This window comes from Bradysia coprophila, unplaced genomic scaffold (assembly GCF_014529535.1).
Source record: "Bradysia coprophila strain Holo2 unplaced genomic scaffold, BU_Bcop_v1 contig_232, whole genome shotgun sequence".
Taxonomy (NCBI): domain Eukaryota; kingdom Metazoa; phylum Arthropoda; class Insecta; order Diptera; family Sciaridae; genus Bradysia; species Bradysia coprophila.
The window spans coordinates 12,907,476-12,933,150 of NW_023503493.1; the positions used below are offsets into that span (position 1 = coordinate 12,907,476).

The window sequence follows — 25,675 nt, forward strand, 5'->3', positions numbered from 1 at the left end:
GCAACTTGGTGCCTATTCACCAACTGGCCACAGAAGAAAGAGTGGTTCATTTGAACCGGATGCTTAATTCACTCACGAAACATGGATTTGACATTAGATTGAACAGAGATATTTCTTCGCGATCGTCTAGACGACTAAGTCGAGTGCATATCGACAATGATCAATGATCATTCTTCACTCATGAATTCCATCAGGGAATATAATCGACTCATAAAGTACATAATATCCACACAAGGAAGTAATCCACTGTCTCCATGCTTTTATGATTAAACAATTTTGTTTTCAAATCGTTTTCAATGTGTTGCAAAAAAGTTTCACAAAAAAATATCTAATTACAGTGCAGGCCCGAACTGCCAAAAGGCGGTTCGGGATAGAGGACTGAAAACGCTAAAAATTAGTTCTAATATACTGTTCTAGTATCGTTTCAGCTAGACACAAAGGGCGTATCAGGACTTGCCCGATCCGCTCATGTCTCCAGTCCGGTCCTGTAACATTGTTGTACATCGCCATACACTGCGAGCAATGCTTTCCATTGTTTATCGTAATATATGCATGACAACAATCAAACCATTATTTGCTTAATTCTAATGCATTCTTCCGTGAAATCAGTTCACATGTGTGCACTGACAGCGATGATGACATGACACAACGCACTTCAAGCATGAGTAATACTCTAAATAGGGTACTGCAACTGGACAGTGTATCGCACTGCTACAAAACACCATAAAAACAATTTCATACAAAATAGTACTCTATTTGACAGCTGTCAAGTCATGATCATTTTGCTTGAAATGCGTTGCATCACACGATCATCTATTTTAGTTTGTCGCTTGCAACCTGTTCTCAACGGAACTTATTTATTTCGTCAAACTGAAAATAATTCGATGAGAATATACAACCGCGAACGCAAATAAACTTGAATCGTCATCCCAATTTTCTATTTAACTTTCCATTTCTTAATTTACATGTTCTGATGAACTGTTGCGTTTCGTTTCTTTTTTTTCATGGAGCAAATCTTGTGATGCATGAAAATATGATACTTATACAAGAGGGGGCATTCAACAAATTCTGGAGCTTGCAATAACGTTTGCAGTTAATAATGAATGGTACCAACGCACTCTGCCAGCATGAGTGACAGTTAGTGTACTATTTGGTTTGAAAATGTTTTGCAATTTTTTTACAGTGTAAAAATTTGTATGATACACTGTCCAGTTTCAGTACTATACTTAGAGTAATACTCGCTCATCGTTGAAGTGCGTCCATAGTACATTTTGTCGGATGCTTTCACCCACAGTGTATCAGACCGATGTTGACCTTGAACTTCGATCTTCCTTTCTCCTAACATATTAATAGAACATTCTAAGCATTCCATTCTAGTCATCTATTTCATTTCGGCACAAAGGAACAAGGTACGATAGACGATAGATATTGTTCTCTTACTATTACAACAGTAAAAGGAAGGATGGTCCGCTGTTCTACTTTATCAGTATGTTCTACAATCAACATTTCAGTCGCTTACTCTAACATTTTTATGAAATTCGATTGACTTCAGTGGATAAATGTTCTGAACTTTACCAACGTACCCTCGTAGTGAACACAGATTTTTACAACAAATCTAATTCAAACGTAAATTACGACAAGCAAAAACAATTTTGATAAATCTGCCTAGTCACATACATCATCACACAAAACTATTATTATTGTGACGAAACTGGTCAGTTTATCCAATTATGTTCGCGTCTTTGCAGTGTAATATGAATAGATGGAAATTAAGCTTACTCTTGAATTGTACATTTAAATCGAAGTGAAACAGTTCAGGACCCAATGGCCGAAGTAAAGGTTTCATCGAAGCAAAGTATTAGAAATCAATATCTCGCCGCGTTCACAGGTTTGTGCCAATTTCACGTTGTGAACTTGAATTATATGTGACCGCGACGATTGAATGATGTAATTTTTGCTCGATTAAAAAGCGCGCAGTTAAATTTTGTGGAAATGGATTTTGAACTGGAAAATGCTGGAAAAGAATTTGAGAAGTTGTGAGAGTATTCGCGTTAACAACGTGAAAGTAGTGCTGCAGATACAGGACACAGAATCGTGAAAATTACACCCTGATTCGGACTAAGTTTTCCTTGTTTCGTTCTGAAAAGTACTTAACGTGTGCAACGTTAACGTTATGCATTTCATAAAGAAAAATGTCGTGAAAATACAGATATGATGTGTCGGGCAATGCTGGGTGGAGAAGCCGACAACAATCTTATAATTAATTTTTAGAAATTACAAGTTTAGTTCGGTTTTCATTCAATTCCCTGTCTCACTGAATCCAGCTTTTTTGCCAACAAAAATTTCTAATCCGATAGCACTGAGATCACAATTTCACCAAAAAAAAACAAACAGAAATGCAGTCATCCTATCCAGGATGGCCCACATATCATCTCTGACACAAATCTTTCACTAATTTCGATCATAGTATTAGAATACTGGCGATAAATTGAAAAGAAATCTTTTACTTCATTTGTTTCAACAAGACATATGGTAAGACTATCAAATATGAGCCTCTGCTGTAATACGATCCCTCTTTTACTTTGCTTGTATTTGGTAGCTTTACTCTATTCATTGTGGTGATGTTTGGTTTCTGGTTTGAAATTTTTTTACCAAATTGAACCAAAGTCAGAGCAAACTTCGCACATGATATGTATATTTCAAGTTTCAATTGATAATGCATTGCTATTGCACAAGAAAGCATCAATGATATTTTAATCTTTACAAAGATCGTTTTCGCAGTGAGCCTATACCCAACGGCCTTTGGCATTTCGTACGGTTGGGCGAGTCCAAGTACCTTACTTTTAACTTCGGATGATTCACCGTTACCATCCGGGTGGGTTTGAATTAATGCATTTTTTCAACGTCGAAAATTAGATTGTTTCTTGTTTGCCAGGAAAATAGATATCGATGAAGCATCGTGGGTGGTATCACTTGCTTGCCTTGGTGGCTTAGTCGGGAATATCATTTTTGGATTTGCTACATCAACCTTTGGTCGGAAGAAACCTTTAATTTTCTTGGCCATACCGTCAATTGTAAGCCAACGGGATGGAAACAGATGGCGTTAGTCCGGTAGAGTAAATTATTTTCACGGGCAAACGGGCAAATACTTCATCGAAAGTTCAGAATTTTAATTTCTTGTCCAGTAGCGCCTGAAGGACTACCATCTGTTTTCCTATCCCACTGTAAGTTATTCAAAAGTAAATTGCATTACTTATCAAAGTGAGTGGTCAAGGTGTACCACTAGGGCGACCAATTTTTTCTTTTTAAAATTTTAACAATAAATTTTAGATTAGCTGGCTGCTGATTTGGTTTGCTCAAAATGTTTACTACTTGTATGCAGCGCGATTTCTGAATGGAATGACCGGTGGTGGCATGTATGTATATTCACTACCTCTCGAAAAATAAACTTCTTGTTGCACTAACTATAAAAGGAAATATTTTCTGAAGGTACATTCTCATTCCATTGTTCTTAATTGAGATTGCTAATGATCGGTAAATTCCTAATTGAAAATAATTTGACGAGAGAAAAAATGGTTTAAAAACCTGGATTTTTTTTAGGGTTCGAGGTACGTTAGGAAGTCTTGTTATATTGACGACCAATTTGGGACTTTTATTGTCGTTCATTCTGGGAGAATTCTGCGATTACAACACAACACCCAAAGTCACAATCGTGTTGATCATTATCTATGCTATTCTATTCAGCATATTCCCCGAGTCACCATCAGCCCTGATGAAACAGAACAAGATAACAGTAGGACAACTCATATACATCGAACAAGTTCTTTAACCCTTAATCGGTGACCAATCACCTTTTCAGGAAGCGGAGAAATCGATTCGATTCTATCAACGAATACCCGAGTCAGACAAAGACGAGTCACTTCAATTCGAAATGAATAAACTGAGAACAACTATCGGATGCGACAAGATTGAAGAAAATTCATTCAATTGGTCCGATTTGACGAAGAATCCGGGGCGAAGAGCTTTCATAATGGGAGTTGGCCTGGCCATTTTATATGAATTTTGCGGTGTTATTGCGATGTTAAACTATAGCGCCATCATTTTCCAAGAGACGGGTTCTAGTATGTCGCCCAATATGTCGGCAATTGTGATTGGATCAATTCAACTTGTGGGGAGTATTGTGACTACGAACTTAGTTGATCGTGCTGGTCGAAAGGTAATTAATTATGACCTAGCTCATTCATAAGCTCAAACATTAAGTTGTTTTCATCAACAGGTGTTATACGTGGTGTCAACAACTGGAACGGCTTTCGGTCAGATAATCTTGGCTTCATATATGATGCTCAAATCTATGGGATACAATGTAGAAGCCTACAATTTCGTGCCAATTACCTGCTTTTCACTCGTGCTGTTCCTTGCTGCTTGGGGCATTCTAACACTACCATTTCTGGTAATTGCCGAAACGATGCCTGAAAATCTGAAAGATTTGCTCACATCATTTTGTGTGGCTTTGATTTGGGCCCTTGAATTTGCTCTCATCAAATTTCTACCGTTTTTGAACGAGATTCTCGGTTTTCATGGCAGCCTCTTTCTGTTTGCCGGAATTTGCCTAATTGGCACCGTTCTGATCATTTTGTTTGTGCCCGAGACGAAAGGGAAGAGCTATGAGGAAATTATGAAAATGCTTCAGTGAATGTGAAGCACTCATCGTACGGCCTTGGTGAATGTTTAAACCAAAAATGTTGAGATTATTGAACTCAATTCAAATCGTTAAATTTCTATCAAAAATACGTCATCAAGTGAATTTAATAAATTGTCACAATCAAAACAGGTAATCGAAAAATTTAGAATTTCACTTAAGGAACCAACCGCAATGAATGAAATAAAATTTGTAACGAGCTGGAATTTCAAGCAAAAATAAATTGTGTTTTCATATCTATTCTCGTTTCATTGGTATTACGCAAACAATTTGCGCTTATAAAACGTCGAGTTTCCATGCGTTAATCTCATTAACCTTTTTCAGACATATCAATAGTTTCGGATCGACTTCATTTGATCTGAGTGATATTCACGCCGTCGGTGTGCCTAAAATTTGAATTTTAAGTGAACGATTCGATGAAAAAGTGAACCGAAAAATACATATAAACGCTTCATTGTATGAAAATGACGCTACGTTAGAAAGACCTCCGCACTTACGGCGTGAATTGATCTCAAATCTTGTACTTCAATTTTTTTAACATGTTTTTTTTCTGTATAAGACAGCATTATTTCTGACGTTGTCGCTTATTCGATAAGCCGTAACGGTAACAGGTTAAATAGCCAATGTAATGTAGAAAATGCCAATGTAGAAAATCGCGAGGAAAATCGAATAAATGTCGAAGATAATCGTAGTGTGACGTCAGTAACACATGGCTTTTTTTGCACTAATTAGATAAAATCCCTTGCAAATCCTTTATCGCACTAGTGTGATAAAATCTAAGAGTAATTATACCTAGAGATGAAATTTTGAACAAAATTACGTAAAATATGTGGTCCCTACATGAAATGCTAAATGTTTTTTGGTATGTGTTTGTCCGCTTAATGAAGACTGCAAATTGAACTATCAAAAGCGTCAACGTATACATGTATTGGTGTAAAATTATACTAAATGTGTATCTTATACAAACTAATGTTGGAACCACATTTCGTCGTACAAATTTCCTCTCTAGGTCTTTCAACCGAAAAAAGACTGAAAACTCACACTTTTCTTACAGAAATTTCTCGAGGTACACGAAACGTACATGGTCGTGTGAGGTGTCATTAGAAAGGTAATTGCATATACTTACAGGGTAAGTGGAGCTTACGGAAGTTTAGTAGCATCTACGATGCAATATAAGCACTTAAACATTTCAACTTCTCATATTTCGTCGTAGATGCTTCCAAACCCTAATAAGACCCTTTTTGCCCTGAAAGTACAAACAATTACCTATCTAATGACACTCCACACGACCATGTACGTTTCGTGGACGTCAACAAATTTCTGTAAGAAAAGTGTAAGTTTTCAGTCTTTTTTCTATTGAAAACTTCAACTGTACATATCTCAGTGTGGATGAATTTTAAACCCAATGAGACCCTATTTGCCCCGGAATTACCTTTCTAATGACACCCCACACGACCCTATACGGCTCGTGTAGCTGGAGAGATTTTTGTGCAGTTTTTCGGTTTTTGATCACCTGACACTAGCCACACAAGCTAGGAAGAATTGTTTTGAAAGTGGTTTTGGCTTCTGGGGTCGAATACCTTACTGGGTCCATATAAAAAATTCAAATAGAAAATGCGTCCGAGTTCGGTCTTCTGTTTTTCAGAAGAATCCCTCAGATTGACAATTATTTTCAAGGAAAGTTTAATTTAAAGATCGTTAATGAACATGTTTTACGAATAATCGATGAAATTCCACATAATTTTGTTCCAGAAACTGATGTACTTAAAAAGGAGCAAAGGAATTGGGATCTTCCGAAGATCAAACATCAATTTAATGAATTGTTCGAATCTGGTGATCTTAAGACTCGTGCACGATTACTTGCGTCATCAACTAACTAAAGAATCTTCAAAGTGGCTGCAGGTGATACCATCGAGTCAATTAGGATTATTATTGGATAATAATTCTGCTAGAATTGCTGTTGGACTTCGAATGGGTTCACAATTATGTGAGGAACACAAATGTGTTTGCGGCAAAATGGTAGAAAAAGATGCTTTTCATGGTCTATCCAGCGCTAAATGTGCAGAAGGAAAAATAGTCAGACACGATACCATGAATAACATCTTCTTTCATGCTTTCTCTAGTGCTGGTGTTCCGAATATAGTACAGCGCTAAATGTGCAGAAGGAAAAATAGTCAGACACGATACTATGAATAACATCTTCTTTCATGCTTTCTCTAGTGCTGGTGTTCCGAATATAGTACAGCCCCAGGTATTTCAAGAGATGATGGTAAAAGACCATGGAGTCATGGGAGATCACTCTTGTGGGATGTTACCGTCCGGGATGCCATGGCTGCATCATCAATTAATGATTCATCAATGAAAACGCTCCCAATTACAGACAAAGCTGAGAGACATAAGCACAACCATTATATTTCTTTGAAACAGAATTATTTGCTAAGTCCCATTGCGTTTGAGACTTTAGGCTGTATTTATCGACAAACTGGGTTCAATAATGAAAAGGGCTATGGGTGATGTCAAATCAAAGGATTATCTGTTACAAAGAATTTCAATCGCAATACAACGTGGAAACGCAGCCCGCATTTAGGGAACATTAGGGAAACGGAAGATTTATGACTTTTATTTATTGTGGTTATGAAAAGATCGATTTTTTGCTGGCTGCGCCATTATTATGAGCAGTCTTTTTTGTCGCAATTCATTGAAAATAAAAACATTTCATTTTCAAGGAAAATGTTCGGTCTCAGTTCTTCAGATCTCTGCTAATTGAAATCTCAGTCTTCTAATCAAGAATTTGTTCACAGGATGATCAAAAAATGGATAAATAAAGTTTCAGTTCTTTAATTGCTCAGCTCGTGTGCCAGTTCGAGACTGGAAAACAATCGCCACTTCCTCAAAGGAAATGGTTTTGTTACCAAGTAATCAAGCGATGTGTATTAGTGCGTTCACCAGTCCCATATCTATGTAGAAACAATAACTCCGACGACGTTCTTAAACTCTCTGATCCGATATGCCTTTCAATGAATTGGAAATTTTGATAGTTTTGTAATCGCTGCGAAGCTGGATGAAATTCAAAACGACCGACTTGTCCAGGTAGTTCTAAAATCGAAGAAAAAAAAATCATTTTCACGCTTCGTACATGAACGATAATAGGGAAGAGCATACCAAAGTATCGCCACCGCAAACTTCGGGTAGATTTTCGTGTTTAACGAGAAGCAGATTGCACAGAGCATGCAGAATGTCGAATAACTGGATGACGAGGGGACTGTTCAGCACCCTGACACATTTTCGATATTCATTCACATCGCAAATGGCACACATTGCACCTGAAATCAAGGACAAACCGAGTCCAACGAATCCTTAACATCTCATGTAAAAAATGAATTTACCCGCTGTATTGAATTCAAAATGCTGGAAATGTTCCAAAATCACCCGATGGAATCGCACACCAAAGTCCTTCATAATTGCGACCAAATTCTCGCCGTCCATGCACTTTTTCATTTGCAAAATGATTGGCATAACATTCTGAACAACATGCAAGCATGCCGGTGATGCAACCGTATCGACATCTGTCTCCGGACGAAAATCGCTCTTCCGTTGCTCGTTTTGCAGGTAGACTTTTATCCATCCGATCAGTGCGTTTATGGATCGGTCCAGCCCGGTATCCAATTTCGATTCGATCTGGTCGAGCATTATGCGCTTTTTGGACAAACAATCGGCGTATTTAGTGGTCGATCTGGATGCATTCAAAGAGAAATTATGACGACGAGAGCCTTGGGGAAAATAAAATCTGAAGAAACTTACTCAACGCATGGAAAGACACTGGCACTGTATAGTTTCTCCAACAGCACAACAATTGTATTGCACTTCTGTACCACGTCAAAGAAGTAAATCTGCGGGAAATTCTTATTCTCTCCTAATGGAATGGATTGAAGGCCCAAGTCTATAGCATAGTCGACATGTTCGTGCATCAAGTACCGAAGTAGTATGTCAGCCAGACGAATAATGTTGGCTGGCAGTTCGGATTCTTTTGATAACTGTAATGGTTTGAACGAAAATAATGTTGACAAAGAGACACAGATGATGCGGTATGAGATGATTTCCTTACCAGCCTACACCTTCGGAACGCTGCTTTAGACTCTTGCAACAAATTAATGGCCAGTTCTTCGGATAAGAACGTTTCGCCACCGTAATCCTCTATCTGGGCAATATTGATGTTGGCTCTGGTACCGATCAATGCTTGGACGTCTCTCCGCAAATCGTGAAATCGTTCCGCCTGCTTCTTTTGATGCTTCTTCCCGTCGTAATACTTTTTCAATTCGTTGCTGCATTTGGTGTCCAAGTTCTTCCTTTCCGTTTCGAAGTAAACGGCCAAATGTTTGGCAAAAATGTTGGCCGACAATTTGGCCAGAAGATCTTCGTCGCTGGCAACCAAAAATTCAGCCAATTCGGTGCTCAATTTCGTTGTCCTTGAATACAATTCGAACAATGTCTTCAGATACTTGTCCTCATCGCGGCGATCTTCCAGTTTTGTCTGTGCGTACTGGTACAGCTTCAATTGATAGATGTTCAGAATGAACTTGGCCATGACCTGATCGGGACTGGCAAACACCTGTTTTATAACGCCATGATGTAGACGACACATCGGCACAATGCCGACGAAAATGTCTTTGCCGCCGTACGGTGTCATCTGACTCTGTTCGATGTAAGCGTCGATGCATTGAGAATATCCCTTGAATTGGCTGAGAATCGTGGCGATGATTTTCATTTTCTCAATATTTCCATGCTTCTGGGCCGTTGCGAATTCTTCGATCAGACCACGTTCGATTTCATCGTATTTCGCTTCGATTTTCTTTTTCGCATCGCCGAACTTGTCAACTGGTAAATCTTGGGCGATCATGTACAGCTTCTGGATGATGTCGGCCGATTCCAGTAGCTTTGTTTGATCGTTGAACAAATCGTTCACAATCGGACCGGGAGTTAGGAATTCAGTCATGTGGTTCAGTAAGCCTAACGCTTCAACCGTACGACTCCGTGGTGTGTTCACATTTTCTAATTGTTCGCCCAAATGGATAATCTTGCCAGCCACCGAATTGATTTTCTCATCCAATTGATGGAACCAATCGACTGACACCTGATGACGGTCCTGCAAACCATCGATATTTTTGGCGAACAGTGACTGCTCATTCTTCAGGACGTCTTCCAAACGTTCGCATTTCCGTTGCTGTCGTTCCTGCAGAATCTTCAGATCTTGTATCGTTTGGGTGAAAGTGTCGTGCAACAGAACTGGGTCGAAATTGTCCAGACCAATCTCTTTATTCGTTCGCCATGTCAGTCGCTCGATGAATTCAGCTGCATCGAACGGTTCCTGATGAAACGAATGTGAGCAAGGCATAGGTGGATTTTATCGTTGAAATTGTTTACCTGTTCCAGCTCTTCCATATACTGTTGCATCATTTTTGATGGAAAATATAGGCGTAAATCGGATACAGCAATATATCCAATCTGTTGGTCGAAATGTCATAACAAAATTTATTTTTTACGTGATGTCATCATCAGTGTTGCTAGCTGTAACCAAATGTCAATTATATTGAGCGCTAACGAAATGTTTTGCTTTGTTTGATGGAGATTTTCATCTGTGATGAGTCGCAGATAGTTTCTAGATTATGAGCAGGAGTTTTACCAGTAATTTTGTAACTGTGCCGATAGTTGTCTCCAGCCTTGCTCAATAAACTAAACTGGTCTCGAGGACAATGTCAAAATGAGAAGGCTAGTACACAGTTCGTGAAAAATGCATGCAAAATCGACCTCTGCAAAATGCTTGCAAAATATGATACAAAATGTATGAGCTATCTGTCAAATATTTTGCCAGCTCGGTGTAAACCTGATGTTTACTCTGTGCTTGTAAAATTTTTTACAGCTGGCTCATACATTTTGTGTCATATTTTGCAAGCATTTTGCAGAGGTCGATTTTGCATGCATTTTTTACGAACTCTGTACTCATCTAGAGAACCACATTCATGCACAAACGGAATTTTGAAAACCGACACATTTTCTGTTTCTGTGTCTTACTAAAATTTCTGATTTCTCCTTATAAAATGCATGCAAAATTCTCAAAAAACCATTAAACCACGAAACAGAAAATGTGTCGGTTTTCAAAATTCCGCAAGTGTACTTCGACAATTCAAACTTTGAAGTTTCATTTACCTTCATTAATAAACTTGTGACATCGAGGCCAGTTAAATTTAACTGATCGTTGATCTTTGTTAACACTCTATTGACTGTTATGATGAGAGTTGAGCTTAATCCGCACTTCATTCCGTTTTTTACTCATCCTATAAGCTACGACAATGGAAAAAGCAGTGTTGGTTGTTTCTTTTTTTGTAAAGGGACGAAGTGAACTATACGGATTAAGCTTTAAAGAAATATAATTCGCCCGAACTGGGACCAGTTATTTTGACCTGTTTAAAGGTTGTATCAAAATGTGAATATAGTGTTCATTCTTGGAGATCGATTTCATGAATCACACGTCAGAATGAGAGGCATTATTTTCAAATTTAAACTGGGCTTAATCTGAAAGTTTTTTTATTCATTCATGAATTTTTGACAGATGACACTCTCCGTAAACACACCACAAGCTGTTATGATGGAAATATGATTTGGACCAGTTTTTTCAACTAGTCTTGAAAGATGTATCGAGAAGAAGAGAAGACCAATTAATATTGGCTTATCCTTGTATCGCTTGCTTTCACCCGAAGTGAAAAACTACTTAGTTGAGTTGAGCTGAGTTTATGGAGATTGAAATTGATAAATTCAAGTGAAAAATTTGCTAAGTTTTTTGTATTTACTGTTTCTAGCCATGATTATGGTTCGCAAGGGATAAACAATAAACTAGTCACACTGAACTGAGTTTTTCATTTTGGGTGAAAGCAAGCGATACAAGGATAAGCCATTATTCGTCACCAACCCGGCAATACAAAAATCTTGACAATTAATATTGACTGGCCTCGAGGACATTGTCGAAAATTTATCAATGGCAATAAATCGAAATTAGAAGTTAGAATTTTCGAAGTAAGAATTGTGTGTATATTCTGTCATATTGACATTTACTTCCAGGCCAGTTAGGTTAAACTGATACGGAATCCCTCTTTTTTACAATGTTCGTCAAAAGACAAATAGTCATAACAGCCTGTAGTGTTGGAGACTCTAAAAGTGAGTGATTAATTCACGTCAACTGATCTCGGGTCATACAAAAGTGAAACTAAGCCTAGCTCTCACTTTATTTTTCATTCAAAAATTTTGACAGTTTACTTCGAGATCAGTTAAATTTAACTGGTTTTTACTCTACATTCATGATAAGGTAGCTATGATTTTGATCTTATAATAGCTTATGGCAACACTGGCGTGAGTATTTAACAAAATACCGAGGGTCTGTCACGTCTGTCACCAAAATAACAACAAACCAAAACTTAACTCTTGTCATCCTTGTCGCTCATATTTCATAACAGAGATCTCTTCGTTTTTTTGTTTGCATTTTTCGGCATATTTTTATGTAAACATGGGTTACGGCATAGTTGAGACAACCAATTACCTCCTGTTCACGAACCCGGTCAGTGAAGGTGTTTTCACAGGACTATCAGCAGTCGCTAGAGGATTAGTAAGCTTAAATCAGCAAAGAGGATGGATTGATGAAGTGTTGTCGACTAACAAGATTCTCTCAATTTGTAACAGGGAATTACACCGAAGGGCTCATCAGACAAGCAAATGGCGTCGGCTCCAATCAAAGCTGCAACAAAATATCCTTTATACGATTTAGCTGGACATAATTTACTGTTTATACGAATTGCCGGTGTCAGCGGAGCGTCGGCGATAGCCATTAATGCCTATTTCACGCATTATCACAGATCCAATCCACACAAAGACAAAGAACTGAAAAAGATATTTGAAAAGACGAACCAATTCCATTTGATCCATTCGCTGGCACTGCTCGCTGTTCCATTAGTGCGTCGTCCGTGGCTGGTGAGTAAATCAAAAACACTTTTTTTTGGTTTTGGACAATAAACGTTGTCTGGTTCTAGACCGGTTCGATGATGATCACATCGATGGTACTGTTCTGTGGCAGTGGCTACTATCATGCAATCACTGGCAATTCCAAATATCGTAATGTGGCCGTCATTGGGAATTGCTTTTTGTTCGTTTCGTGGTGGACGATGCTGTTTTAATTGATTGAATTTTAAGAGGCGACTGATTTTTTGTAGACCAGCCAGCTAGTCACAAATCGAAACTACTTGATTCTCATTGCAAAAGGAAACTTTTCTTTGTAAATACACAGGCCGAGACAACGGCATAAGCTTTCGAATTATTTCATTTTTCTCGTTCCCTTTCCAACAGCGTCAGCAACATTCCTGTAACCATTTTCCTTCAACAGGCCATTCAACTCCTTTTTAATCTTAGCCACAACCGGAGGCCCATGGTAAATGAACGAGGAATAAATTTGAACAACACTGGCACCGGCCAGTATCTTATCGTACGCGTCTTTCCCGGAAAAGATACCACCAACTCCAACGATCGGAACATTACCACCGGTCAGCTGATACATTCGACGTATCAATTCAGTCGATCGATCAGTTAACGGTGCTCCACTCAATCCGCCAATTTCTTTCCGATTGTCGTTCATCAAACTGAATGGTCGGTCCACGGTTGTATTCGAAATAATGACACCATCGACCACACTCCCCTTTTGTTGGATCACCTTGGCAATTTGATTCAATTCATCGTCGGTGAGATCGGGCGCTAGTTTCAACAGTATCGGTACATACGGATAACCGCTCGCTGTGACTGCATTCCGTTTTTCGATAACATTCGACAGAAGTTGCCTCAATTGGCTCTGATGCTGCAAGTTTCGTAGACCGGGTGTGTTTGGACTGCTTACATTTATCACCAAATAATCGGCAATCGGTGCGAATCGCTCCACGCCCAGAACGTAATCCTTCGAGTTGTCCGTTGATTCCTTATTTTTGCCTAGATTGACACCAATCACTGTGCCAGTTCCTTCTGAACTTTTACGAATTGCCTGAATGCGTCGGTATACCTCTTCATGACCGACGCTGTTGAAACCGTATCTGTGAAATCAGAGCCATAAAAAATGGTTCCAAAGAATGTGAAGGTCGGAAGTCTGGATGGATTACCTGTTGATTATTGCTTTGTCTTCACTTAGACGAAACACCCTCGGTTTTGGGTTTCCATCTTGTGGCAAGGGGGTAACCGATCCAATTTCAACGAATCCAAATCCGATGTCATTCAGTCCAACGACCGCTTCGGCATGCTTATCTAATCCAGCAGCTACTCCTAACGGATTGCTCAAGACATGACCGAAGAATTTGACCGACTAAAATAACGTGGAAATTGGGAGACATATTCGTATGCAGCAAGTGTATTTACAACTCACCAACGAATTAGGATCACTCTGTTTCTCTCTGGGGAACAAACGATATTTACACGCGAACACAGCCATTCGGTGGCATGATTCGGGATCGAATAGGTGAATAAATGGCATAAGCAAGTTGTCGTAGAACTTATCGCTGCCCTTGTAGATATTAATGCCGACGAAAGCACCGGTGCTGAATGTTGCAACAACAGCGGTGGATTTAAGTTTTTGCTAAATAAATGGAGGTCATTACGGAGTTGATTCTGAATGAAAGTAGCAAAATAACTTACGACCAAGGTCATCTTTTGCCGGACACTCATCATGAAAAACTAAAGAAGTATCTTGTAAATTCAACCGATAAAATTAGTAGCTGAGTCTATCAGAAAACAAGTGAAACGTGCGAGTGTTGTTATTGTTTTGATTGACGACAAGTAGCGTAAGTTTAAAGTACTATACTCAGGCTTAAATACACTGCAAAAATCCGATCCAGGTACAAAACGATTTAACCTCGTACGAAGTATCGATGATGTGAACCAATACAGTGGTATATAATTTAACTAGGTTAACACTCTTTTTGACATTATCATTTCACACTATACTATACAGTGTTAAAAGAGCATAAAACAGAAGAAACTTAACTGGTCTCGACGGGTGATCCGTCAAAATTTGAATGGTAAAGTTCAGTTTACAATGAACAAACCAGTTAATTTAACTGAGCTCGATGGGTGAATACTCTTTTTGACATTCTCTTTTAACATTGTATAGACTGCTACGATGGTAGAAAACGAAATATAATTCAGACCACTTATTTTAACTTGTCTTTTGGGACGTGTCAAAGTAATATAGACTATTATGATCAGAGCGAGAAAACCGAAGACTAGTTGATTATAACTTGCCTTGGGGTACTTGTCAAAATATTTGCTTCTCTTTCAACATGTTACGATGCGAGCGAGACGACCGAAGACCAGTTTATTACAACTTGCCTTGCGGTACTTGTCAAAATATTTCTTTCTCTCTCATCATAATAGTCTATATGGAAAAATGCAATGACAAGTTCAACTGTTCCACAAGGCAATTTATAATTAACTGTTCTTCGGACTTCAGACTACAGTCTATATGTTATTTCTGCTCTTTCTACTCTTGTCAGAACCTTAAAAACCTTATTAAAATTAGGATTGAGTTGTTGGACTTTTAGCACACAAGACACAAACAAATTTTCGGTCATTGATCAAGTCAAGATTTTCTGACAAAAGACAATTTTAATCTTTGCGTTGACTAAGGTTCAGTTCAGTCGAGGCATCAGCGGCGTAAATGCATTGTATCTGCTGAGGGAAAGATAATACGTAAAGCTTCAATTGACAATGAAAGGACTTGACACTGAACATGAAATTGACCGGTGTTCAGCTTCAGCCTCATAAGGTAGTCTTGACTGTTAGTCGGTTGAAAATTGACCTGATCCGAGTTTTGTGGGATGGATACAATGGATACGCACTCTGAAAAAATGTTCATTCGAAAAGACGAAATTTATGGGATGAGTGTAGTAAATTCCAATTTAACGTCACTCAGAATAAAAAAAAGTGGAAACTGAATGGGATTTAAAGCTTGTCCAAAACCGAAGACAGTCGTACTCTTCGCTTAAGTAATCTTAACAACCATGTACAATGTTAAACGCATAAACTATAATCCAGGAGACGTCAGAGAAATGTAGACATGAAATTGCTTCAGCTGTTTTTCGCCTGGTACACTTATACAAACAAAAATGATTGTATTTATTTATACGGGCGGGCTAGTCTCATGGACGTGCGTGGCAGTGGTAAAATCTTATAAATACTGAAGGTGGTCTCATGGTCATCCGCACTGACAAAAAAGTTTCGAAAAACTCAACTGCTGCAGGTAACCTTGTCTCCAGGTAATCTACTATAACTGCCACAGCTGTAACGCCCCATACAAAAAATACAGCTGCGGCAGATAATGTAGATTACCTGGAGACAAAGTTACCTGCAACAGCTGAGTTTTTCGAAACTTTTTTGTCAGTGTACGAAAACAGACGAAATCACATGCCGAAAGTTATCCGAAACCATAGTTTATTAGTTCTCTCTGAGCAGACCTCGTAAACAGGTCTAGGGATATAGATGACGTTTTACTCGCATGCGACCTGTTTTGAATTGATGTATACGAAAGCCGAGCTAACTCTCTCACTTTGTTTTTTTTGTTTTTCGTATCATAAAGCGTATAAAATTGTGTTCATCTGGAGAGAACAAACTCAATCACAGTATGTCTGTGAATTCGTATCCCACTAGAATTATGTTTGCATACGTTTGTGTGTTGCGTCTCGACTTCGTCTCGACGAAACATACATACTTAAGCTGTCAGCGGACTTACGCCGTTTAGCACTCCGTTTACGTGTGAACAATGGAAGCTCTTCCCACTTTCTATTGTTAAAACGTAAACGGAGAGCGAAACGGCGTAAGTCCGCTGGCAGCTTTATGCAAAATAGTTCACTCGGCATACGAATGCACACGTATACTGTAATTTCGTGGTTTCTCCTTATGATGAAAATAACTATTGATCCATCCGGACCATCAAAAATTTCAAAATTATCGTTCCCGCTCACCGCTAGTCGATGTCGATGTTTCATCAATCGCGAATTTGACATTTCATGCATCCGCACACATCCATCGCAAAAATTCTATATTCACATCATTCACATCCACGACAAAAACACTGCCGAGACAAAAACAATAAAAAAAAGAATGAATAATACTAAATGAAAAAGGGGGTGGTTGTGCAGTAAGTTTCGTGTCAATAAACTTTCACTTCTATCAAATTTTGCTGTTGTTTACACAAAGGATCATTTGTCGTGCGCTTTTTACTTCGTGAATCATTAAAGTCTGCATGTAACAATGTAGACTATTGGAATTCGATTAGTGTTTTGTATTTTATACTCCAGTTTTGATTATGGCATTGTTTTTCATTGAACATTGGTCGATCGAGAGTAGTACGCTCAACTCAGCGCATGAAGTGATAATGTTTGATTAGTAGAGCAAAGAACCAATGAAATTGATTAAATTTCAACACGCTTGAAAACAAGGAAGTGGATTTTACATTCAAATTCTATTGAAGGTAAGTTTCATTGAACTTGTTAGCAAAAAATGTTTTGTCAGAGTAAGTGAACGAATTGAATTATGAATTAAGGTCTCATGATGTGAGTGTAAGTTTCGCAATCTACCTTCTTGCTGTATAGTTCAAGTTATAGTTAAATTCGCCTTTGACACCGTTTCTTGGCTCTTGTCCAATATTTTGATTAATTTTTCTCAATTTTTATTTTGATTTTGTCACAAAGTATATTTATAATACTGATTGCATGAGAGACCGAGTGACGAGACTGGAATAATAAGAAAAAGTTATAAATAATAGTCAAAGTTTTCAACTGAGTTGCACAATTCTGGGTTGGTTACAGCGGATTGTTTACACGATTTAAGTCCGTGTTTTCCGTCTTACAAATTCGTACGATCGCACTGGAGGTGTTATTAAATATTACAAAACCACTGTAGTGTTGTAGGACACTCATTCAATAAGTAAAAGTGATATTGGAACTGACAAAAGTGACAAATCTTATAATTGAGTGATTAGACGTAAGATGTTATCTTGGTCTATCGACCCTCTCTGTTTTTGTTGTCTACACTTTACACCAATCTCAGATTTCACACCTTCGGTTATTGTGAACTCCAAGATGAGGATCTATCATCAGACGGCTTTTAACGACTTTTTATCGAAAAGTGGGAAAATTTCCCTGATAGAAGTAGTACGGTCAGTGAGTAGGGAACAAAAGATCTTTGATCTCGGTTGCTGCTTTTAAATTGAAGAAGCCTACCAACACTCTAATCCATCTATCTATGGGGACTTATAGTTGGGAAACAGAAGCGATAACTCAAAGTCCGATAGCCAGATGAAACTGAGACCCGAATTAAATTGTTGAAATCCGAGAACCCAATCCCCAAATATATTATTAAGTCGGGTCGGGATGGGTTAGGCTGATTGTACTGAAAATTCGACGACATGAGTATCGACGGAGAAACGGCGTCCTACTGAAGATTGACAAGCAGTCGACGTTTCTTCAGGAAGTTGTCGTTTTTTCTCGCCATTCCATTTACAAAATACATTCCCGATGGAGCATTTAGTGACTGACGTTACAGACGGATTGCCGTTATTTTAGAAAGTCGTGTCAATGCTCACTTCGTCGTTCTTAGACAATGCGAATCTTCGTGTTTGTTTCATTGGAAGACGTTTGTAAAATTTCACTTGCTGTTGCCTATCTTCCAGGCTTATTTTAGACTTGAGCTTCCATTTGATGTCATTTCCCGTTTCAATTTACAGATTTAATGTACTACTAACCAACCGACCATGCCGTCACTAAGGCAGCGCATGACCACATATTTTCGTCAGTTAAGTTTCATTGCCGAACCACGAGACGATTCGCGCATAACTGCCACGCTAAGTCCTCGAAATCGTCCAGATGATGGTTCGTTCATCACAAAGTATCTCGAAGGGTAACATTTTCAAATTCGATTTGCCTCTATTGCCACACCATCTGAACATATTTCTCATCCGTTACAGGAAAATATCGAAAACATGCACAACGTCGTGTGAAATACAACACGGCAAGGATCCGAATGAACTTCCAGACATTAAATTGAAATCTTATGAAACTGGTGCGAGTACAATCACAGCCGCGTGCACTGGTCCTGACGACGGACTGACGGCCGTGAAACGGTCCAGACTGCATCTGAGTGCGGGACCGGACACTGACATTGATTTCATCGACACAAATCAAGATCAGGACTTGGACATTCGCAAAAGTTCCATCACCACAAAGCCGAAGCAATTCTCGCGATTTCGTTCCGATCAGAATGCGAACAAACCATTCACTCGACCGCGTAAGGGGTCGAGAACGCATGAACAGCAACAGGAAGCCATTGCAGCGGATACTAAAAGTGAAAAGAGCGAAAAGGCTACAATCAATGTGATCGTGAGTTTAGTGAGTACAACAACGACGGTGAAATCGATGGATACGACAAAGAGTAAAATCGAAAAATCGTTGAAACTGAGTGGAGGTGATTTCAACCGAAACGACGTTACTGGCACCGACAATGCTACAGTCATAAGCAATAGCAAAGAGAACTTGCCGAATCGAATCTCTAACGACATTAAGGTGAAAGATATTGATGAGGTGAAGGACGTGCCGGTGGTTAATCCAATAGAGTCTGTCGTCGCGGGAGTATCCAACTGGAAATATGAGAACGATCATGCATACGGAATCGCAGTGTCGTTGTACGAAAAAAACTATTTGACAAAAGAGCACGCCGGAAATCCGATTGCCGATTGTTTCGGTCTAGTGGTAAGAGGCAACTCAGCTGCTATGTCAATCGCGGATGGGGTTAATTGGGGTGAGTATTTGTCATCCATCAATATGGAGTGAATAGTAACGTTGACATTAATTAATAGGCGAAGGTGCACGACTCGCTGCTCGCTCTGCCGTTCAGGGAAGCTTAGAGTATCTGGACACAGCTTTATTTGGTCAAGTTCCTGGTAAGAATCGGACTCTCTTCCCCTGATAAAACGATTTTTACTTAACCATGTCGTCCTGAATTTTAGGTGGAATGGCAACTACCACACGAGAAGTGTTTGTAAGCCTCTTGAGGAGCTTCTGGGAAGCGCATGCATGCATTTTAGAAATAGGCGGAGCCTTAACTACACTAACAGTAGCGGTAGTGCTGCCACTGCAAGAAGAACATTCGAATGGGAAGTATGTTGTTTGTGCGTGTAATGTTGGTGATTCCTTCGGCTATGTTTACTCCAAGGAATATGGAGTGCGAGAGATAACCCAAGGTAAAAGCAATGTTCTTCGTCGGTGGTTCCGTGAAATTTTATTAAATTTTCAGGCTCTCATGACATTACGTCGATGCGTGACATTCGAGATGCAATGGGAGCTCTGGGTCCGGTGGACGGAAATAAGCCTGAACTCGGGAATCTCACTCTATCCATGACAGTAGTAGATGCCGGTGATATAGTATTTCTAACATCCGATGGAATTAGCGACAACTTTGATCCGGTTGTTGGCAAATTCGCAGAGCCCTTCACCACCGAAGCTCTACAGATCCCAAATCAACAATTAGCACCCAAAAGACAAAACAAAAGCACATCTGCCATTCAGTCCGGTTCTACCAATCGCTTCAGTCTCCCACCAATCCAAAGCAAGCCTTCGAAGCAACCGAAAACTACAGTACCATCCGCTCCAGTTCGGCCACCGCGTCACAAAAAGCAATCGTCAAACACGCAATCATCGACTGCAGCCACCAATCATGAATCAGTACCATCGTCCAACCGTCCCAAATTTCTTCGTGCACATACGGTCATAGAGCCGCGAAACAGCCTTACGAAAACGCCGGTGATAAAATTTCCGAAATCAGCATCCGGTTTGCCACTTGTAACCGGACCGCAACGACACACTCTGACATTACTCCGGTTGGAGGATCTATTGTGCTACGGCATAAATGGAACGTTGCAACCGTGTCCGTCAGCCCGAAATTTATGTCACCTGTTGGTTGATTTTGCCAAAATGATCACATCGGCCAAACGAAACATCCTTGAGCAACGCGAATTATTTTACCGCACCACGATTGATGCGAACGGAGTGAAACGGGAAGACGAGCTGACAAGAGCGCAGCAAAGATATGCCAGGAAACGGATTGTGGAAGGTACAACCTTTTCATCGCTACCGGGAAAATTAGATCATGCGACCGTAGTTGCTTTTACAGTTGGCTCGCACATTGCCGGCGAGGCTAATCGCAATTCAATTTATAACGAAACCGACTTTTAGTTTAGAACTGAAGTGTGTGCGGGGGATTATAGACGGCTGATTGGTAGAGCTTGCCTTTCTAGATACAACGTGAAATGAGTCCGCAATAAAAACAGAGAATTAAATGAATGTCTATTGGATCAATATATTGTAACGCTTTCAATTGTATGAATTAAAACAAAACATTTTTAAGTCAACCAAATACGTACAAAGAGTTTGGTGCTTTCGCTGCTACGACTAGATGCCACTGCAAAATGACGAGGAAGTCCTAGTCCATAGAAGAGAAGCGCTATCGAGAGAAATAAAACGAATTTAGTGATCTATGATCACACTAATCGAGTGAATGGAACGTCTCAATTAAGTTTTCACAGAAAAAATATTTTCTCGTACAAAATACACTTTGGAAGCAATGACGACTCGTAGTAAGTAAGCAATTAACCGATATTGGGATAAGGATTAGTTCAGGTGAGTTATTTTATTAAAACCAACCTAACTTCTTCTGTGCCTGTCTTCATTCAAAGCCATCAGGCAACACACTCTACTTTTGCATAAAGTGCGTAGCGTCAGGTCAAGCTAAACTTAAATTTTAAAACAGAGCTGCCACGGTTTAAAATGCCTCATATTTTAGGAATTTATGCGGCTTGATTTTAGGAGTTTTTTTTAGACCCGTACGAAGTACTGGGGTCTTATAGGTTTACGCATACGTTTGTAACACGTCGAATTGGACTCCCTGAGTAAGGGGAAACCTATTGTGGTTGTCTAGAGATGCCAAATCCGCGAGAAAAAAAAAAGTCCGTCTGTCTGTCCGTCTGTCTGTCCGTCTGTCTGTCTGCACGATAACTTGAGTAAAACGCATCCGATTTAGAAAATTCTTTTTTTTCCCGTTTGGTAATGTCAAAAGACAGGCTAAGTTCGAAGATGAGTGATTTTGGATCGACCCCTCCCGAGCTGTGGCCCAATAAGTGCTTTACGGTTTTTCGAAGATATCTCCGGACATTTAAACGTTAAACTTGTAAGTGATACGTCAAATAAAAGGTATTTACAATACCGATCGACAAAAAAAAAGTTTATGGAAATCGGATGACCGACTCGTGAGTTAGACCCCTTGGTGTGGAACAGGCACAGGGCGGCAAGCAGTTTTTGCTTGTAGGTCGGCCACATTTGAACATATTTCGTCTGTTTTAGCTTTATTAGATAGGTATTGACCGTACCAATCAGGGAATTTTTTTTTTTATGAAATTATGTTCTCCGGAGCGTGAGCTAGGTCTCTTGGAGTGAGCTCTTATCTGGCTACTCGGAAGTACAGTGAACGTGGTGTATTTTGACAATATCTCGAGTAAATTTTGACCGAATTTCATGAATTTTTTTTTGTTTGAAAGGTATTAACGAATGTAAAGCGTCGGTACTATTTCCGGTCTCTTAACAAAATGGCTGCTGGCGGCCATATTGGATTTTATTAAAAGTGATATATCTTGGGAAAAATGGTACTTAGAGAGTTTCTGTTAACATGGAAATAATTTGTTATGTGTGTGGGGTGCTTCAGGCATTCCATATATGGACATCTATATATACCTATACACAGCTATATTGAGCTATATACAGGCAGATAGAGTTATATAATAGCATATTCATCTGTGAAATGTTTATTTATAGGTAAATATAGCTGTTTAAATAGGAATTTATGAAAGGTGACTTCGTACGGGGCTGTCTATATTGCCTCCGGCAATTTATTTGTGTATGATAACAAGGCAAAGAGTGGATAATGTAAGTAAAACAAATGAAGAGTTTCACATTAAAGGCTTTTGATACGAATAGGTGTTTCGTACGGGTCGGCGTTAGCTATGTTTTTATTGGTAATTCAAGGAGGATTTTAGGAGATTCTGGTTTGGTTTCGGAAATGTTTTAAATATTATTTCGAGTATGGAACTCTGAATAACATTTACAATTGTGAGAGCATTTAAAAATGAAATTTTAAAATGTAAAGAGTTAAGCAATACCTCTACTCTGCAGAGGACAAATTTTATGAGGATTGTTGACAGCAATTATTTTTTAAGTTTCGAGTTCCATTTTAGCAGTTTTAACAGCTTTAAGGATGATATTTTAGGATTGTAAGGAGTTGTAGGAGTTGTGTGTCAGAGGTGTTTGATCTGGTTATTATATCAAGGTTGCAGGAAAACTTAGGTTGAAAACATTACATCGCAAGTTGTAATGTTAACCAAAGTATATAAAACTACTCACCTCCATGGAACCTAAGAATCTTAGGTCCTAAGTTTAGGGGGAATTTCAGTGCAGTGCTCAATCGATTTTTTGTTGCGTTAAGATACTTTTCCAACAATTAAGCAAGAATTCGCACCAATAACTTCGAAAATTCCAATTTGTCTTTCAATTTAATTGTTACGTAATGTTGACTGTATTTGTGGTACACACAAACTCTGCCATGGGTGAAAATAGGTTCAGGTCAACCTGATCTGTTACAACTTTGAGTTAAAATTGCCGGCAAAATAAATGGAAACTTTTGCATGCTATTCGTATTCGAAAGAATAGAAAACACAAAAGACAATTGCATCGAACCCGAGACGGGGAAGGGTTTATACTTGATTAAAAATCGATAAAGAGCAGAACTTATCGTACAACGAAATCTTTTAACTTAAAAATAGAATTGTGAAATGGAAGAACATTCCTTTCGTATCCTCTTCATTTCCCTCGAAACAGTACACAAAACAGGTAGGCAACTTATGTTCAAAAGTAGAATGTTCCATTTACGTGAGTGTCTAAAATAAACCGTCCACGACGTATGCGTATACAACTTTATGCTGAGGGCCTAAAGGCATGAAAATGACTAATACAACCGACTGACTGTTATTTTCTCCATATCATAGATGCCACCTACCGATTTACTAGACAACCTTTTATAGAGTCTTAACAGTGTTTCAGGGGCGCACTTCATTTATGAGTGATACTCCAAACAGGGTACTGAAACTTGAAAGTGTGTCACACAACTGTAAAACACTGTAAAAAAACATTTCATACAAAAAAGTACTATATTTGACAGCTGTCGATTATGAGCACTTTTGCTTGAAGTGCGTTGGATGTTTTCAAGAGTTTTTTCAGAATTAATTTCTTTAAAATTCTTATTCTCAAAAATTCTTGAAAAATTTTCAGATTTTTTCGACAAAGTTCTTAGAAATAGACCAGGACCAACGCACTTCAAGCAAAATTGCTTCGAGTGACAGCTGCCAAATTGAATACTATTTTCTCTGAAAAAATTTTTCAGATTTTTTTACAGTGTCAAAATTGGTTCGATACAATGTCCCGTTTCAGTACTCTATTTAGAGTACTATTCATGCTTGAAGTGCGTTGCCCGGACTGCTATCTTACAAAAGGTTGTTAGGCCTAAACTGTTAGGTTAAATTAAATAAAAATCTAGCACAAAAGCACTCCCTACTGACTAGCAGTGCTAGTACCGCTCGTTCGTAGTTTCATTGATTCCAAGTGGTTTAAAATTGCGATGTTCCAAAAGTACATAATGCAAAAATGATAAGAATTGTTGCACAAATAGCCAAACTGCAACCAAAACATTTACTGGCAATATCCGCAAATGAAGTACTTTGCTTCATCGTCACTTTCTGGAAAAAAATTCAGCAAAATTGTCATAAATTTGCATCTTAATGGTGGATGTGAACGTAAAAAAATTGTGAATTTACAAAGGCAATCATCGCTGCCGTACACAGTAATTGTTCTTCGATAGTAATTTCGGTTCCGAGGTGAATCGTTCCAATGAATTTTTCCGAGCTGTAAACATCAGCATGTGGCATTTGTATGTTACATATTGGACTGGACATTGAATTGGAGCGGTATATCTGCTTGTAACAGAAAACCGTCAATCGATGAATGGATTCTAAGATATACTTACTGCAAATTCTCCAATTTTCAGCGATAGTATGCACATTTGTGGGTGGGAACCATTGTGATTGATTCGAAGACTACCATTGTCGGTAACTTTTATAGTTCCAATGATCCCATTCGGTTGGCTTATTTCAAATGCTTGTACATCCCGAGGTACGTACAGCTCCTATACGAAATACGGATTCATTGTTTTAATTTAGCATTTTGGCTGGTGATATTACCGTCACATTCGCTTCATTTCTTTTGGTGATTGTCATCATTTCCGTTCCATTCACATTCCTCAGCTTTGTGTTAGAATGTCTGTCGACTTCACCTATAGCTTGAACACATCTATGTGAGTCACGGATCACAAAGGAATATCCTGTAAAATCAAGTGTGAGACAGAGTGCAATCGACAAAATATATGGTCCTGAGACTGAGAGTACCGAAATCGACAGAGTTATCATATTCGAAACTGAGCTTCGTGGCACCATTAAAAATACTTGAAGAGGGAAGGGGGACAGAGGCTAAAATTTCACTGTTTGAAGGCTGTTCGTCTTTAATATCGACAGTACATGTAGTTGTAGATGAAGCAACTTCGACTTCAATTGTCGATGCTGTTAAGTGAACTTAGTAAATGGACTATATTTGCACTAATAAACTGAAGAACACGATACAAACCGGAAGACAACATTGCGTTCTCACACTTAAAATGTATTTGCGATCACTTACTGAATGGATTTGATGATCTTAAATAATGTGTTGCTTGGTACATTATTTTTGGGTGTATCTGGCAGGGCCGGACTGG

At 38.9% G+C, this 25,675-nt stretch overlaps 5 protein-coding genes and 1 long non-coding RNA gene across 6 annotated transcripts; 3 read left to right on the forward strand and 3 right to left on the reverse strand.

Moving 5' to 3' along the window:
* Positions 1-578: 578 nt before the first annotated feature.
* Positions 579-16,619, reverse strand: LOC119076765. The gene is made up of 3 exons (XR_005087691.1): positions 16,481-16,619; positions 1,111-1,117; positions 579-594 (listed from the first exon to the last, which is right to left on the reverse strand). It is a non-coding gene; the product is annotated as an uncharacterized LOC119076765 (long non-coding RNA).
* On the forward strand, positions 1,722-4,713 carry LOC119076750 (facilitated trehalose transporter Tret1-like). Its single transcript, XM_037183697.1, has 8 exons — positions 1,722-1,888; positions 2,782-2,875; positions 2,936-3,074; positions 3,331-3,416; positions 3,490-3,534; positions 3,601-3,793; positions 3,860-4,216; positions 4,277-4,713. The coding sequence occupies exons 1-8, from the start codon at positions 1,825-1,827 to the stop codon at positions 4,691-4,693; spliced, it is 1,395 nt and encodes a 464-aa protein (XP_037039592.1). The 5' UTR covers positions 1,722-1,824; the 3' UTR covers positions 4,694-4,713.
* Positions 7,522-10,273, reverse strand: LOC119076743 (exocyst complex component 5). Its single transcript, XM_037183688.1, has 6 exons — positions 10,121-10,273; positions 8,805-10,064; positions 8,501-8,733; positions 8,086-8,432; positions 7,862-8,022; positions 7,522-7,795 (listed from the first exon to the last, which is right to left on the reverse strand). The coding sequence occupies exons 1-6, from the start codon at positions 10,151-10,153 to the stop codon at positions 7,688-7,690; spliced, it is 2,142 nt and encodes a 713-aa protein (XP_037039583.1). The 5' UTR covers positions 10,154-10,273; the 3' UTR covers positions 7,522-7,687.
* On the forward strand, positions 12,189-13,043 carry LOC119076761 (transmembrane protein 256 homolog). Its single transcript, XM_037183719.1, has 3 exons — positions 12,189-12,353; positions 12,428-12,715; positions 12,775-13,043. The coding sequence occupies exons 1-3, from the start codon at positions 12,255-12,257 to the stop codon at positions 12,916-12,918; spliced, it is 531 nt and encodes a 176-aa protein (XP_037039614.1). The 5' UTR covers positions 12,189-12,254; the 3' UTR covers positions 12,919-13,043.
* LOC119076751 (dihydroorotate dehydrogenase (quinone), mitochondrial) lies at positions 12,992-14,637 on the reverse strand. The gene is made up of 4 exons (XM_037183698.1): positions 14,414-14,637; positions 14,145-14,354; positions 13,885-14,084; positions 12,992-13,818 (listed from the first exon to the last, which is right to left on the reverse strand). Exons 1-4 carry the CDS (start codon positions 14,444-14,446, stop codon positions 13,056-13,058), a joined length of 1,206 nt encoding a protein of 401 aa, XP_037039593.1. The 5' UTR covers positions 14,447-14,637; the 3' UTR covers positions 12,992-13,055.
* A 163-nt stretch (positions 16,620-16,782) lies between the features above and the next one.
* Positions 16,783-21,179, forward strand: LOC119076742 (PP2C-like domain-containing protein CG9801). The gene is made up of 6 exons (XM_037183687.1): positions 16,783-17,246; positions 18,501-18,673; positions 18,741-19,570; positions 19,629-19,712; positions 19,779-20,012; positions 20,066-21,179. The coding sequence occupies exons 2-6, from the start codon at positions 18,528-18,530 to the stop codon at positions 21,001-21,003; spliced, it is 2,232 nt and encodes a 743-aa protein (XP_037039582.1). The 5' UTR covers positions 16,783-17,246; positions 18,501-18,527; the 3' UTR covers positions 21,004-21,179.
* The last annotated feature ends 4,496 nt before the right edge of the window (positions 21,180-25,675 follow it).

Bases quoted from the DNA above. Each gene is read 5' to 3' on its own strand.
- LOC119076750 (XM_037183697.1), top strand. From the start codon at position 1,825: ATGGCCGAAGTAAAGGTTTCATCGAAGCAAAGTATTAGAAATCAATAT. The intron at 3,417-3,489 runs GTATGTATATTC...TATTTTCTGAAG, and splicing joins GGAATGACCGGTGGTGGCAT to GTACATTCTCATTCCATTGT. The intron at 3,794-3,859 runs GTAGGACAACTC...TCACCTTTTCAG, and splicing joins TGAAACAGAACAAGATAACA to GAAGCGGAGAAATCGATTCG.
- LOC119076742 (XM_037183687.1), top strand. From the start codon at position 18,528: ATGCCGTCACTAAGGCAGCGCATGACCACATATTTTCGTCAGTTAAGT. The intron at 18,674-18,740 runs GTAACATTTTCA...CATCCGTTACAG, and splicing joins ATCACAAAGTATCTCGAAGG to GAAAATATCGAAAACATGCA. The intron at 19,713-19,778 runs GTAAGAATCGGA...CCTGAATTTTAG, and splicing joins TTTATTTGGTCAAGTTCCTG to GTGGAATGGCAACTACCACA.
- LOC119076743 (XM_037183688.1), bottom strand. From the start codon at position 10,153: ATGATGCAACAGTATATGGAAGAGCTGGAACAG. The intron at 8,734-8,804 runs GTAAGGAAATCA...AAACCATTACAG, and splicing joins CGTTCCGAAGGTGTAGGCTG to TTATCAAAAGAATCCGAACT. The intron at 8,023-8,085 runs GTAAATTCATTT...CCTTGATTTCAG, and splicing joins TTTTGAATTCAATACAGCGG to GTGCAATGTGTGCCATTTGC.
- LOC119076751 (XM_037183698.1), bottom strand. From the start codon at position 14,446: ATGATGAGTGTCCGGCAAAAGATGACCTTGGTC. The intron at 14,085-14,144 runs GTGAGTTGTAAA...ACGTTATTTTAG, and splicing joins AGAGTGATCCTAATTCGTTG to TCGGTCAAATTCTTCGGTCA. The intron at 13,819-13,884 runs GTAATCCATCCA...CTGATTTCACAG, and splicing joins GACAAAGCAATAATCAACAG to ATACGGTTTCAACAGCGTCG.
- LOC119076761 (XM_037183719.1), top strand. From the start codon at position 12,255: ATGGGTTACGGCATAGTTGAGACAACCAATTACCTCCTGTTCACGAAC. The intron at 12,354-12,427 runs GTAAGCTTAAAT...AATTTGTAACAG, and splicing joins CAGCAGTCGCTAGAGGATTA to GGAATTACACCGAAGGGCTC. The intron at 12,716-12,774 runs GTGAGTAAATCA...GTCTGGTTCTAG, and splicing joins TAGTGCGTCGTCCGTGGCTG to ACCGGTTCGATGATGATCAC.